The 15,350-nt window shown below is 43.2% G+C and overlaps 1 protein-coding gene across 3 annotated transcripts in view; it reads left to right on the top strand.

Moving 5' to 3' along the window:
* HIVEP3 (HIVEP zinc finger 3) overlaps nt 1–15,350 on the top strand; it is a 318,984-nt gene that overhangs the window by 281,098 nt on the left and 22,536 nt on the right. For all 3 annotated transcript variants that reach the window (XM_063453898.1, XM_063453890.1, XM_063453907.1), the window contains 3 exons: nt 616–791; nt 3,399–3,497; nt 3,625–4,427. In XM_063453898.1, the coding sequence (XP_063309968.1) occupies nt 616–791; nt 3,399–3,497; nt 3,625–4,427 (1,078 nt within the window). The remainder of the gene's footprint in view (nt 1–615; nt 792–3,398; nt 3,498–3,624; nt 4,428–15,350) is intronic.

Below are 15,350 nucleotides of genomic sequence, written 5' to 3'. Positions count from 1 at the left end.
TACAGGGGGCAAGGTAGAAATACAGATTTAACCTTTGGATTTCAGAATCACAGCATCTGGATGAAAGGAATTCAACATTTGTAAATTAGGCTGTTTTTGTTTTTTGTTTCTTAACATAACCTTACCTGTATGTATGCATTCTTTCTCCTTGTGGTCTAATATTATAGGTGAGCAGTAAGGCACGTTGACCATAGCACATGAAATCCACATATGCTACCCCACCCCCTTTAGTGTCTGTGACCCTTTTTCGCATAGTATAGTTCTTTTTCTTCCTCCACCCAGTCTCTCTGGCTCATAAAAATTCATGTAGCACAGCATAATCAACGTGTCAGATTCACAGTAGATTTCTTATATGAACTTTGCAAAATGATAATGTAAGCCAGGGGTATGTCTACAATTGCTGGGGATTTAATCAGGTCAGGTCTAATGGTCATTTAGAGCGCCACACTACTTTACACCATCCCATTTATTAAACACATAAACAATACATATACATAGGTGTGATCTAAAAAAAATAAAAAAAAAATATATATATATATATATACATATATGTAGATATAGTATAATTTATCTTTAGTATTATGTAGGTCTTCAGCATGTTCTGCCTTACTACAGGTACAAGTCCAATGAGGAGTATGTTTATGTGCGAGGACGAGGGCGTGGGAAATACGTTTGCGAAGAATGCGGCATTCGGTGCAAGAAGCCAAGTATGCTGAAGAAGCATATTCGAACACACACTGACCTCCGACCATATGTGTGCAAACACTGCAATTTTGCCTTCAAAACCAAAGGTGACTGTCTATTCCAATGCTTGAAGGAGATAAAAACCATAGAGGAAAAAAAAAGATTTGAAGAGCACCTCCACAATAAGTTACATGACCTTTTCAGATTTCAGGTCCCTTTCTGAGGATTTTTTTTAATAATAAACAAGTCCTGGGAGTTGATTGAAAATTGTATTTTTAACAATTTCATCAATATACCCCCAAAGAACACTTGCATGTATTTTTTCGTGCATGTTTTCTTTGGGGATATATGAAAAATGGCTTGTAGTAACTGAATACTTGTTGAAAAGATGCAGCCTTTTCAAGCCCATCCCTCTTTCCATGACACAAACTTTCAGTCTGTGCTGAGGAATACTCCAAATTAGCGGGAATGCCGCAAACACATGTGCTACCGCGGCTTTCCCGCTTCTCAATGTGCTGTTAGCTAACGAAAGAGGAAGAAAACCTCTTTGCCTGTCTGACAACCAGAGAGGTGTTTCTGCCCACAGTTATGAAAGTGTATATTTCTATTGAAATCTGCACATTTATAAACTGTCATAAATATGCAATACTCCAAACACATAAAGCCCTCTAGCAAGTTCCCTTAATGCTAAAATATCAGCTCTAAATGAACAGGATAGTAATAGTACTAATACATTGTAATTCATTAGAAATACAAATTCACTAGAAAGTGAATTGTTGAATTGATATTCAATTGCAATATCTTTTTCCAAGGGAGTTAATTTGGAAAAAAAAGTTGATTTGGCGATTTTTTCCCCCCTAGTTTGGCTGCTTTGTAGATTTTGCAATTCCCTTGCAAAGTCACCACAATTCACTTTTTACGGAGTGAAAATTGTCGAGAATCCAAACTGAATTTAAAATTTAAATTCCAAATAGCTAAACTGACTGGGTTGTGAGAGAGTCTAGTGTGTGCTGTTGCATATGTGTAGCTTAATTTAATATAAAAAAAAAAAAAGGTAGGCACACTAGTCAAATGCTATACGAGTATATACCAGAAACAAAATTAATAAGACAGGGTGCTCATTCAAAAATGTCCTATTCCTCAAGGACCTAAACATCTGCAAATACTACTGAATGAGGAGCACAACCATAAAAATTAAAAGACACTTTAATAATTGGGTCCACAATAACGGGTATCACAAAATGCATATCAGAACATCATAGCATAATTATCATAGTAATAGTACAATAAACATTAATGTAATTGCAGAGTATCATGTAGGTTTCTTGTACTATTATTGTGATATTTATGCTATGATCTTCTGATATGAATTTTATGATACCTGTTATTGTGAACCCAATTAATAAAGTGTTTTTTTTTTACTATTTATAGTTGTGCTTCTCATTCGGTAGTATTTGAATATGTGTAGCTTGCCTGTGGTGAGTGTATAGAGGTTTCTTGTAATATTGCTTGTTTATGTAGATGCTGCTTGTGGTATTGCATGTGTGGGGATGTTGGTTTTTGTGTTGCATGTGGGGTTGTATTTGTGTGGGAAGACTAGGTCACTTGTTGTGTTGTGCATGTGGGGGTAAGCGACATTTGGCGTTGTGTGTGTGGAGGCTGCTTATAGTTTTGTTTGTTGGGACACAGTTTGTGGTGGTGTCTGTGTGTGGGCATGCTGATTGAGGTGTTGCATGTCTGTGGGGATACTGTTTGTGGTATTGCATGGGGGAACACTGCTTGTGGTATTTTGAGGATACTGGTGTTGTATGTTTCATGGAAAACTGCTTGTGGGGATACAAGTGTATGGAGACACTAGCCACTCGTCTGGTAGGATAAGTGATGTAGTGTAGGGGGGATAGGAGCTGTAGTGTGTTTTGAGGTTGACATAAGGGCTGTAGTGTAGAGGGATTTTAGTGTAGTCGGGGTAGGTGCAGTGATATAAAGTAGTACAGGTGCTGTTGTGCAGGAGGGATCGGTCTGTGTATGTAATTGATGAGGGGATAGGTCTTTTAGGTTAGTGGTTAGGTATTGTAGTGTTGAGGTGTATGTATGGCTACATTTTAATAAATATTTGTAAAAGAAGAGATAACGTTTATTTCCCCCTCCCTCTTGCAGAGTTTGCATATAATTTAGCTTTTTTATTTTCAAACAGCAATGATAATAGGTGAAGTTTGGAGTTATCATGTAACAGACAAGTGTATTTGATCCTGCCTTTGTATTATTTGTACTCTGTTTGCCTTAATTAATCAAGCAGGAAAGGTTGAATAGTATGGTGCAATTGCTTCAAGACATCATCAAATAAGGTTAGATACATGTAGTGTTTGTTTTGTTCATGCCCAAATTAATTCACTTGAAACAAAATAGTAGTTTTTTAGACCTTTTTTAGTAAAGGTCAATATAAACTGGAGCTCTTCCTGGCACCACAGAACTTAACCTCATCTCTCCTTGATAATATGGAATTAACACCTGGATAATTAAGAAGGGACACTATAATTGAACAGTGAGACTTCAGAGGCATGATCTACAAACAAAAACTGCTTCATATAACTATATTGTCATATAACTATATTGGTGACTGGTTAACTGCTCATCACCAGCCATGAACTTGAGAGTAAGGATTAATTGAATGGCTTTGCGGTTATTGTAAACTTTTTATTTTTCCTCTCCTTCAGGGAATCTGACTAAACACATGAAATCCAAAGCACACAGTAAGAAATGCCAAGAACTGGGATTAGTCCCACCAACACTGGCAGAGCTGGAAGCTGAAGAAGGTAATATATTGAAATAGTCCCAGTAAATCTTATAACTGTGCAACTTTCACATTCTTAATAAAGTTAGCCATCTCTAGCACCCAAATATTAATTATGTACATTTTTAAAAAAAAAAATTATTTACCAGGGACAAGTGAGGAACGGTGGCAAGACAGTGATGTGGTGGAGGAGCATCAATTTTCAGACTTGGAAGATACAGATGATGAGGAAGACTCAGAAGATGAAGATGACGACGACGATGATGATGAAGAAAGCCAGGAGGAGAAACATCCTGATCCTTCACCAACGACTGGCACCTCTCATTCTCCCAGTCAGGACCCAGAGAGTGCCAACATTTCACCTGCTTACCACTTTTCTCCCAAACCTGTCTTTACTACAGAACCTCTGGAGAAAGAGAACCAGGCACTGCTAGTATCTGACCAACCTGCTTCCCAGGAAATGTTGCCCCATAGGCGATGGTCACCTGGAAAGGACATAGGTTGTAGTAGAGCAGGTCCATCAAGGAGACACCTTCTCCAGAAGAGAGAAACTTCACCCAAATGTTTCTCCCCAACAGGCTCTTCATCACCACGCAGGGGAATGTCACCATGCCAGCGTTTGCAATCAGCAAGGGAAGTATCTCCCTTGCGTTGTGTTTCCCCCCAGCACCTGTCTCCTCATCGTGACCTTTCACCACATTCATATATGTCACCTGAGCATCGAGCTTCCCCACCAGTCAGACACATGTCCCCTAATAAAGAAACTATGAGTGTACGATATGCTGCACTAAGAAGTGGTCTGGCCACTCCACCACGGTACCAATCCCCTGGCAGAGAGGAGCATCACCTGAGCAGGCTGGAATCCCAAACCCAGATAAAAGCTCAACACGGGGTCTTCCCATCAATTGCGCTACCTCACAGGACTCAAGATCCAGAGCCCACTGGACACATGGTGAGAGTTGTGAAAACTAAATTTGTGATCTGTTTTAAATCAGTTGTCTGCATGGATAATATTATTTTTAGCCTCGTTGATGTAAAGTATCTTCATGTTAATAATGAAAAAAAAGCAGTCATCTGGGAATAAAATTGTATTCTCATATATGCCACTGTATTCTCTGTATGGGAGCCATTATGTTTCACATAATAAGATCCCATGTATAATTTGAGACAAAACAATGCTTTTTTTTTTTATTTTTTTTTTTTTATTCTTTATTTTTGTGTGCATGAGTGAACATAGCAACTCACAATGCCACAATAGCATATGCAAGTCTGGTAATGTTACAGCGTTTCACAGGTATGGCATTTAAGTATTGGCATATTTTTATAGGTAGAGAGGTAAGCAAGCAGTGCTAACACGTCTAATGGTTGTACACAGAGATTAACGAAAAGCACATATATACGACGTGGTGAATAATAAGATAAGATAAGTAAAATAGTAGCAATAGTATGATAGAATGTTATTGTGTGCCAAGCTAATTGGCTGCAGGTGAGTATGAATGTATTTCAAAACATTCACCCTGCTTTTAAATCCGTCAGTTTCCATTTTTTTTTTTTTTACTTATGTTATAAAAAGAGCAATGTTATGAATAAAAATGTAAAACATCAGTTTAAAGTAAGTAAGGTAAGTTAGAAATTAATCTTAGCACTGCTTGGTGACCTTGACAATTGACGTGATGACCGTTTGGATGCTGGACAGGTGCAGACTGATTATAGCAGATTTGGGCTGCAACATTTTTACAGTGCTGGTTCAAGTGAATCAATTTCATGCAGGCACACAATAGTTTTTGTGCACTGCTGGATCTATTACTATTTATAATTACACCACTCAGGATTTACCTCATTTTACCTAGTTTTACATTTATGCGTATCTCTGTTCACTGGCTTTTACTAGAATTTACTACACCTTTCTCCAAGTATTTATTTATTTGACTCTTAGGAGTCATTCTGTAAATCTTGATCAGTCTAAGAACCTGTAATACATATTTCTGTTCCTTATCTTGCCCATAGTAAGTAAGGGCTGTGCAGATTCCTGAGAATTACCCAAAAAGTGTTTGTAGCAAGTGTATTGAAAATTGTGTTAACATTAGCTACAAACATTGGTAACAAATTCATATATCATGAGAATGAGAAAACATTATTTCAGTTTTAGTCAACATGCTGTGACACTATGCAATTAGATAAGACACTCTACACAAAGAAAACAACCCTTAAAGGGACACTATAGTCAGCAGAAACACTACAGTTTAACCCCTTAAGGACCAAACTTCTGGAATAAAAGGGAATCATGACGTGTCACACACGTCATGTGTCCTTAAGGGGTTAATGCAGTTGTTCTGGTGAGTTTAGTCAGTCCCTTCTGGCTTTTTGCAGTAAACACTGTCTTTTCAGAGAAAAGGCAGTGTTTACATTGCTTCCTAGGGACACCTCCAGTGGCCACTCCTCAGGTGGATACTAGAGCTACTTCCTGGAGCAGTACTGCACAGTGTGCAGTACTGGCATTCAGTGTTGACACCCACTGCATGGAGGCACTAAACTTGGAGATGCATTGATTCAATGCATCTCTATTAGGAAATGCTGACTGGCCAGGATGAAGTTTGGCTCCTCCCCCATTCCGCCTCCTTGGCTCAGATTATCAGAATTGGCAATCTGAGCCGATCCAATGTTTTCCTATGGAAAAACATTGTGAGTAGCTGAAATCATAACTTCTGATGATGCCAGCCAAGGAGTCAGATCAGGGGCAGAGCCAGCACCAGCAGACTGGAAGAAATTTAAGATTTTACTATATTTAGGGGTGCAAGCTGGGTCCAGTGTTTTTAACACCATAGGGTCGGGAAATCATGTTTGTGTTGACCCTATAGTGTTCATTTAATCACTGCAGACACTTGCTGGTGAAGACTTTTGATAATTGAAAGGCTTCACGTTCAGTGTCATCACATACAGCATTATGCAGTTGAAGCAGAGCGCACAGTATAAGTGTTATGTTTATTCACACCATTACTTTAAGTGAATATGGTTTGATGGTTATATAAAGGTTTTGGCCTCATGTGATGGCATGGCCCTCCCACCATGTCGTCCATAGTTTTACCCTGCAGCGAGGTGGGAGTGAAGTCTTTTAACCCCTTAAGGACCAAACTTCTGGAATAAAAGGGAATCATGACATGTCACACGTCATGTCTCCTTAAGGGGTTAAAGGAACACTTGCTTCAAGAATACAAACTTGTATTCCTAACATCATGGTATTATTCTCTTCATCTTTAGCCCCACCTTCCCTCATCTAAATAAAAACTCAAATAAAGAGGAAAGTGGTCCTTTTAACCACTCAAACTGCCTCCCAAAACATCACACTGATGCTTCTAAATGTCCAATCCAATACCATACAGGTTCAATGGGGATATAAAGTGCATGCACATGCAGCACTGTTCTCCTTCAGTGAAGTGGAGGATAGCTGTGAGAACTCAGTTTGACTTGGTTTTCACAGCCGATACACCTCCTGACAGCCACTAGAGGTGTATTTAACCCAATCATTTAACCATTGCTTATCCATAAAATAGCAATGTTTTAGATGGTGGGGTTAAAACTAAAGGACCACTGCATCCAGGCCACCTCATTGAGTTAAAATGGTCTGGATGCCTTTAGTGAACTTTTAATAAATATAAAGGACAATCATATTTTACTCCACACTCTGGCAGAAATAAAACTACCAATGTTAGAAATAAAGTGGGTCTGTCACCTCAAACTTACCTTTCACATATTGTTTCCTATTCTCTTCCTTTTTCAGAATCTGTTGTTCTTTTCTTAATTTCTGATCTATTTCTCTTTAACATGTAAGACAAAGTATGGACTATTATATTTTCCCTACACTTGCCAATCTTGAAAAAGGGTGGAGCGTTTAAAGCAGCACTGCCATGGCCGAATCCCGTTTTTTTTTTTAACTCTCCTCCCGACTCCACTACATCTAACTGACCCCTTAATCACCCCAAATGCCCCTATGCCCCCCATATTACCTATTTTTTATCTTTATTTTCTGCTCCTACCTATATTCAGGGCGCCGCCATCTTTGTGTGGGTAGTGGAAGTCCCTGTGGGACACGTCATCTGCCCACACTAGATAGCGCTGTGAGATTCCCGCACATGCCCAGTGACACACTTTGGCATGCGTACGGGAATTTCATCTATTCATTAATTCGTCAGACAAACAAACAAACATTGAATATCAGTGTTCGTTGGTTCGTTCAGTTTATTACAAGGAGGGAGCTACCGGCGTGCAGGTAATATGTAGAGATAGAAGCGTCAGGGAGCAGTGCTCCCCGCCACTTCCTAAGCCCCCCCATGTCCTCCCTCACTCTATGACCCCCATAATAGCATAAGGGAGATTAAAATCTACTCTACTATACTGCAAGTAGGGGCATGTCTACTAAACAGTGTTAAAAAACAAAACAAACCCTAGTACCCCCCAGCTCCCACCCTTGCACGATTGGTGGGGGCCATGAAGAACAATAAGGGGGGGGGACCTATTGTCCGCCCCCCTGGCCCCCACCCCTGAGGGATGGGTGGGGGCCATAAATAACAATAAGGGGGGGCTATTGTCCTCCCACCCCTGTGCGTCGGGCCCTAAATAACAATAAGTGGGGGACCTATTGTCCTCCCCCCGGTCTCTACCCCTGAGCAGTGGATGGGGGCCCTAAATAACAATAAGGGGGGGGAACCTACTGTCCGACCCCCACCCCTGAGGGATGGGTGCAGACCCTAAATGAGAATGTGGAGGGGGGAACACCTATTGTCCTCCCGTCCGGGCCCCAACCCTGCGCGGCGGGTGGGGGCCCTAAATAACAATAAGGGGGGGACCTATTGTCTTCCCCCCGGCCCCCACCTCTGAGCGTTGGCTGGGGACACTAAATTAAAATCCCCTCCCCCCCCCTCCAACGTGACTAGAGGTCCCCAAGCCCCTAGTCACCCCCCCCACTCAAATAAAAAATTATCCCCTACCTGCCCCCCTCACGCTAAAAATAGTGAGGGGGGAATAAAATAACTAACCTGTAAAGAAAAATAAAACTTACCATTTGATGTCCTATTTTCTAAAATCTTTATTTTTCAGACCCAAAAAAGGCCAAATAAAAAAACCATCATACCCGTCGAACTTGTAAAAAAAGAAATAAAATAAAACCAGAGCGCCAAAAAAAAAAAAACAGATGAAAAAGAAAAAAACAGACGCTAAAAACATTAATCCATCTCCACCCGGCGGGGGCACGGCGCAGACTGAGCTCCGTAGGGTGGGATAAGGCTTATAAAGCCTTGCCCCGCCCTGCAATTAGGCTCAGAACATTGTGATTGGATGGCTTGAAATCCATCCAATCAGAGTGCACTTTGTCATTTTACACAGCGTGGGAAAATTCCAAAGAACTTTCCCACGTGGTGTAAAATGACTCATAACACTATGGTTAGCTTGAAATCCTTCCAATCAGAGTGCTCTGTGTCATTTTACACAGCGTGGGGAAATCCATCCAATGCCTAATTGCAGGGCGGGGCAAGGCTTTACAAGCCTTGCCCCGCCCTGCGGAGCTCAGTCTGCACTGTGCCCTCGCCGGGTGAAGATGGATTAATTTTTTTAGCGTCTCGTTTTTTCTTTTTTGTCAGGTTTTTTTTTTTTTGCGTTGGGTTTTTTATTTTAGTTTTTACAAGTTCGGGTATGATGGTTTTTTTATTTGGCTTTTTTGGGGCTGAAAAATTAAGATTTTAGAAAAAAGAAGACATCAAATGGTAAGTTTTATTTTTCTTTACAAGCTAGTTATTTTACCCCCCCACTATTTTTAGGGTGAGGGGGGGTAGGTAGGGGCTAATTTTTTATTTGGGTGTGGGGGGTGACTAGGGGCTTGGAGACCCCTAGTCACCTTGGAAGGGGGTGGGGAGGGGGGGGTTCATTTAGGGCTCCCACCCGCCGTTTAGGGGTGGGGGCCGGAGGAGAAGACAGTAGGTTCCCCTCCCCCTTATTGTTATTTAGGGTCCCCACCCACCGCGCATGGGTGGGGGACAGGGGGGAAGACAGTAGGTCCCCCCCCCTTATTATTATTTAGGGCCCCCACCCACCGCTCAGGGGTGGGGGCCGGGGGGGAGGACAATAGGTCCCCCCCTACACTCTCATTTAGGGCCCCCACCCGCCGCTCAGGGGTGGGGGCTGGGGGGAGGATAATAGGTCCCCCCACCCGCCGCTCAGGGGTGGGGGCCGGGGGGGAAGAAAATAGGGCCCCCCACCCACCTTCATATTTAGGGCCCCCATCCGCTGCTTAGGGGTGGGGGGCTCCAGGTCCCCCCTTCAGTTTAATAGCCCCCACTCGCACTGCACGGGAGGGGAGAGGTGTTTTTTTTTTTTATTAACAGTGAGCAGCCACTGATATAGCGAGTAGGGGCAGAATTTACTAATACTAAGTAATCTTTACTTATTATTAGTAAATGTGGCTGAAAGTCTTTCAGCCTTTTGGTAGATAGCTCCCTGATACCGTGGGAACTAGATGCAAGATGCAGCCACAGCACGAATAGGATCGGAGTTTCATTCATTCAAATGAAATTCCTATACGAACAAAGTCCCGAATTGCATTCTAACACAAATTGACAAACTCTTCTTATTCTGTTAGGACGCAATTCGGCAGTTTTGCCGGTGTTCTGTCTGAATGACAGGACGTTCGGCAATACTGACAGGAAGCATTGCGGGAACAGGGAGGAAAGCTAAGAATTATGGGAAAATTTCTCTAAACACCGGAAATGAAGCACACTTTGCTCCCCCGCTGGTCATAGATGGTCAGACCTAGGAAACCTCCATAAGGCAAGTAGTTCCTACTTTGTCTTATGTATTAAAGAAAACTAGAGCAGACAGGAAGAAATTAATAACAGATCCAGAGAGAGGGAGAGAAGAGGAATCGATTGGGGAAAGGTAAGTTTGGCATGACGGTGCCGCTTTAAGGAAAGTTTGACAAACATTGTTAACAAAAAGCTCTGTTAGCTTGACAAACTTGACAACGGAAGTTGAGTTTGCCTTAAGCTCCACGCTGTGTCAAGATATGTCAAGAGTAGGAAAAATACACAAGTAGTCCCTACTTTGTCTTGTGTTTTAAAGACAAATGGATCAGAAATAAAGAAAAGCAGAACAGATTTTAAAAGAGGAAGAGAAGAGAGGGAACAAAATAGGTAAGCGTGAGGTGACAAAGCCACATTAAGGGTGGCCTCTTCATTAAGTGAAGTTCTTAATATTCCTTACGTACAGCTGATGACTTATCTCCTGCTATTGTTTTATTCTCATTTTACTACTTTAAAGAAAGCATGGATCCTCAAAGCCGAAGAGCGTAAATGTTTGCCCCAATAGACCTCTGTTGAGCAGAGAGCTGTAGAAATCTTCCTTTTTTATTTCATGTTTATTCTAGAGGCTTATTTAGGTAGAGATACAACCAACCCTCATGGAAAAGGCAGATTTGTTTTTTACATTTCATTGCTAAGCTCATACTTACTCTTTCTTTATATTGTCATGAAGCTGAGGATGTAGCTGTTCCATTTTTGTATATAACTGACCCTGTAAATAGCAATACAAGGAGTATGGGTCAGGGGAGGTCCTCATATTTACAGAAACAAATAATTGAATAATATTCTGTTCATTAATATTAAACTAGATAGAGGCTCTACAGCCCAATGGCTTGAGAGAAAATTGATTTTAATGCCTTGCATTTTACAGTTTCCCCTTATCTTGCAAATGGTTGGCCACATGAACATGCAGCCGATCACACTGCAGCCCTGCACACAAAACACAAACAAGCATGCCCAATAGGTGGACATACAGCTGTTGTAGAACTACAACTCCTATGATTCTTTGCACCCCTTAATGATTTTCCAATGAGGTGGAATGACCCCCCCCATCCTTAGCCTCCCTCTAAAAGTGTAAAACTCACCTTATTTCCAGAGCTGCGCGGGTTTGCCAGCGCTGGCTCTGCCCCATTTGTGACTGTTATGCCTGCCTCCAGGCTGGCTGGAAGTTGGGCAGTAGAAAGGATGCTCCTAGCGCTCACCAAAGGACCATCAGCACCGTAGACACCATAAACACTGCAGACTCCATGAACCACCGCTACTGTGCTGGGATCTCGCCGTCTGCTATCCACCCTGGACCTATGACCAGGCTCCAGGTTTCAGTAGCGCGAAGCTGGATCAGGAACAAGAGCTCAGTAGCAAAGGGAGTATGCAGAGCATAGCAATCCCTGTAGTGATTATAGCTGTCTCCTACAAACATGAGTCGAGGCTGCGAGTTAGAGGGTCATGTAGTTCTCTTTTAATCAGCACCAAAGGGTTTTCTTTTATGCAGGTTTTACACATAAAGTACCACCCACAGGGTTTTGTGGAACAACCAATCAAACACTAATATACAGTAAAACACTCCCATTCATTCCCACAAAATCCTCCCCTCTGCCTGTGATATAATTACTGTACACAATGGGTTAATGTAATTATCAAAGGCGGGAAAAATATACTTTTTACACATTTACTATAACTTTAAAACTATACATCCAATCTCCATAAAAACATATTATTACTCAGCATACTTCTAATACAAACATTCTCAAAATTCAGGCAAATCCTTCCAGGGGTTAAAAAGTTAGCTGGAACTGGCGCAGCATAGTAGACTTCACCTCCCAAATCTTACAAAAACAGATGACACTAAACCCATGGGCATGCCTTTTGTCTAAACCCACGGAGGGCCTCCCAAGACACGAACAGAAACTCCTCAACATGATTTACCTAGCGGCCCGCAGGACCGTAGCACAACACTGGTCATGCCCGGACCTCCCGCAGATATCTCTGGTCAGGACAAAACTACGTGACAGTTATCTGATGGATAAACTCACGGCCCAAGTGCGGAACACATTGACCACGTTCCACAAGGTGTGGGATCTATGGGAGCAATATGATACATAGAACCAAGGCCTGGGGCGAGGGGCGACATCCACGCGGTACATTTCAGTGGCGATAACTGTGAATCACCCAACGGCCACTGTCATACCAGAACCCGGACGGGTGGAATCGGCACCACTGCAGAACAGGTAGATGGTTAAAGCCAGAACACGGGGCGCAGTCCACTGAGACGGGCAGCGCCTGGTTCTAGGCCCCCAGGAGATCACTTCATCTCAAAACTTCACTAATTTTACTTGTCTCTACATATCTATCCTTTTCTTGTATGTTTTTATCTATTGAAAGCACACTAGACCTGTAAACAAACAGGAGGAGAGAAAGGCTCAAACATGCATGAGACGCGCAGACAATTTCAGGGGATGGGGGTGCGTTGGCACACGTAACTGGCCGACGACACGTACCCCCCCCACCAGCACTACCACACTATCATGCTCTGCCTGTCTGCGCACCTAGCGGAATGGTGGCACCCAGGGGGTGGTATGGAAAGAGCAGACAGGAGGGACATAACGCCTGAACTAACCAGGCAAGCTCAGAATACAACATACATACGCTCTGGCCACAACAGCATAATATACTCATCAGGGCCAACTTGAGAGTTCATGACACTCCACCTACCAAGCCGACTCCTCACCAATACTACCACTGTACATAATTACACTTTGCTTGCCAATGTAAAAGAAAAACTCTGACGGCAATACACACAAAGTGCACAGTACCATCCTACTCTGCATTCTGTAATGCATGACAAAAAATTGTACGGTTATTTCCATACCTATGTTTGCATTATTGTAACAATGCTTGACTGTCAGAACGAAAAATAAAGAATAAGCTGGAAGTCCTTTGTAACTGGTTAGCTGGAAGTCCTTTGTAACTGATCGCAAGCATGCTTTCTTGCCCAAAACAGTTCCATAGATTTGTGCTGTGCGGTCGGTCAGTTTCACTCCGAAAAATGTCTAAGTCTCATTCGAAAGCACGAACGGGGCACCATTCGTGAAATTGGCTCAGTATAGTAGTGCATTCAAACTGTCGAACGCACCTCGATTTAGCCGAATCGTCGAAGTGGAGGAGAAGGTAAGGGTCAGCGGTGTTTGTGCCGTTTTGTAGCCAATTTCAGTTCCATAGATTCAGGAGCACACACCGCTGACCACGTTCGACTGCACGAACGGTAGCCACCCAGCGGTCGGCAATTAACCTACAGCAACCCCTCAGCCTGGGAGGTAAATTGGCCACACACTTCCACTTCTGTGTGGTCCGCCTGTGTAATACTTGGTTCAGTAAGCCCCATTTACCAAACCAAGTGGGAAGAAGCCATGAAGATTGTATTTTAAGGGTCTGAGAACACCGTGCCCACAGACTGTTCTTAAAGGGCCATACACACCAGGGCCACAGTCATGAGGAAGAAGGCTGGCAATTAGGCTTCTCCATAACCCAGGGAAGCAGGGCAATTTGTAATTTAAAGAAACAGTGACAAAAGGCATTTTGTAACAGTGACATCATCAAAATTGGCACAGGGCGGGGCCAAATGCCATTTTGGCCAATCAGGACCACCTCATAGAAATGCATTGAATCAATGCATCTTTGAGGAAAATTCAGTGTCTCCATGTAAAATGTGGGGATGCTGAACGGTAGTGCTGCTTTTTTGGCAGCACTAACACAGGAAGCACCTCCAGTATCCATCTGAGCAGAGGCCATTTGGAGGTGTCCCTAGAGGCAATGTAAACACTGCCTTTCTCTGAAAAGGCAGTTGTGACGGTTACCACTATGTAGTAGGATATCTACCGTCTGGGCGTCCTCCTTCCCCAGTACTGGAGACCACGGCAGAGCTCCAACTCAAAGTCCTGTAGAGTGGGAAGAGCGGGGCTCCCTCCTCCAGGAGGGTATAGCTGGGGCTCTCCTTCCAAAAGGTGTAGCTGGAGAGAGATCTTTTATAAGAGCTAGAAGTGATATAGCTGGCAAGCAGGCTTCTCCATAAGCCAGAGGAACAGGGCAGTTTGGCACATGGAAAGCCAGAGGCAAATGGCAGTTTGTCACACCGGTTTTAAAATAACAGATTCTTTCCCAGCAGTGTTAAAGGGCCAGAAATAGTTTTTAACAGGTAATGCACTCCAGGGGCCATAGTCCCAGGGTAACCAGAGTCTTGGAGCGTGTTCTTGGTTGGAATACAATGCTAAGACCGTGATCCACACCATAACCACTGTGGGATTTTGTTACACGGCTCCCTCTTTGTGGGACACTCTGGCAGACCCGGCTTGACCTCTTTTCGGGGCAACTGGAGGCTGTCCAGATGCTGTTATTCGGGGATCAGGTCAGTCTGCCGAGACAATCCATCCGTGTTGCCGTTCTGCTTGCCGGGCCAGTACTGGATGGTAAAGTTGTAGGGTTGGAGTGCCAGACTCAATCTCAGTAGCCGGCCATTGTCCCCAGTAATGCGGGGATTATGGTCTGTAACCAAGGTAAACTCCTGTCCATCCAAATATGGGGATAACTTTTTCAAGGCCCACACCAGGGCTAAGCACTACTTCTCTCTACTGCCGCGTAGCTAACCTCTCTGAAGTTTTCTACTGATGTATGCCTCAGGGTGCTCTCCTCCATCCTCTCCCACCTGGCTTAAAACTGTACAGTAAACTGTTTGTTAGGGACTGGGGCAGCCAGAACAGGAGCATGAATCAATGCAGTCTTAAGGGCTTGTAATGCAGCTTCACAGTTGGGAGACCACAGGACCTGTCAGGGTAAATTTCTCTTCGTCAGGTCAGTCAGGGGTTTGGCAATGGTAGTCGGGGACAAAGCGTCTATAATACCCAGCGGTGCCCAGGAAGGCCAGGACTTGAGTGGGCCAATTAGCGACCGCCTCAATTTTAGCAGGTGCTGTTTCCCACACCCCACCCGGTGTCCCAGGTACTGGACTTCAGCCATCCCGAAATGGCATTGTCTAG

Source organism: Pelobates fuscus, chromosome 1, assembly GCF_036172605.1.
Source record: "Pelobates fuscus isolate aPelFus1 chromosome 1, aPelFus1.pri, whole genome shotgun sequence".
NCBI lineage: Eukaryota > Metazoa > Chordata > Amphibia > Anura > Pelobatidae > Pelobates > Pelobates fuscus.
The sequence above is the reverse complement of the archived record's forward strand: the minus strand, read 5'-3'. Positions and strand labels throughout refer to the sequence as shown.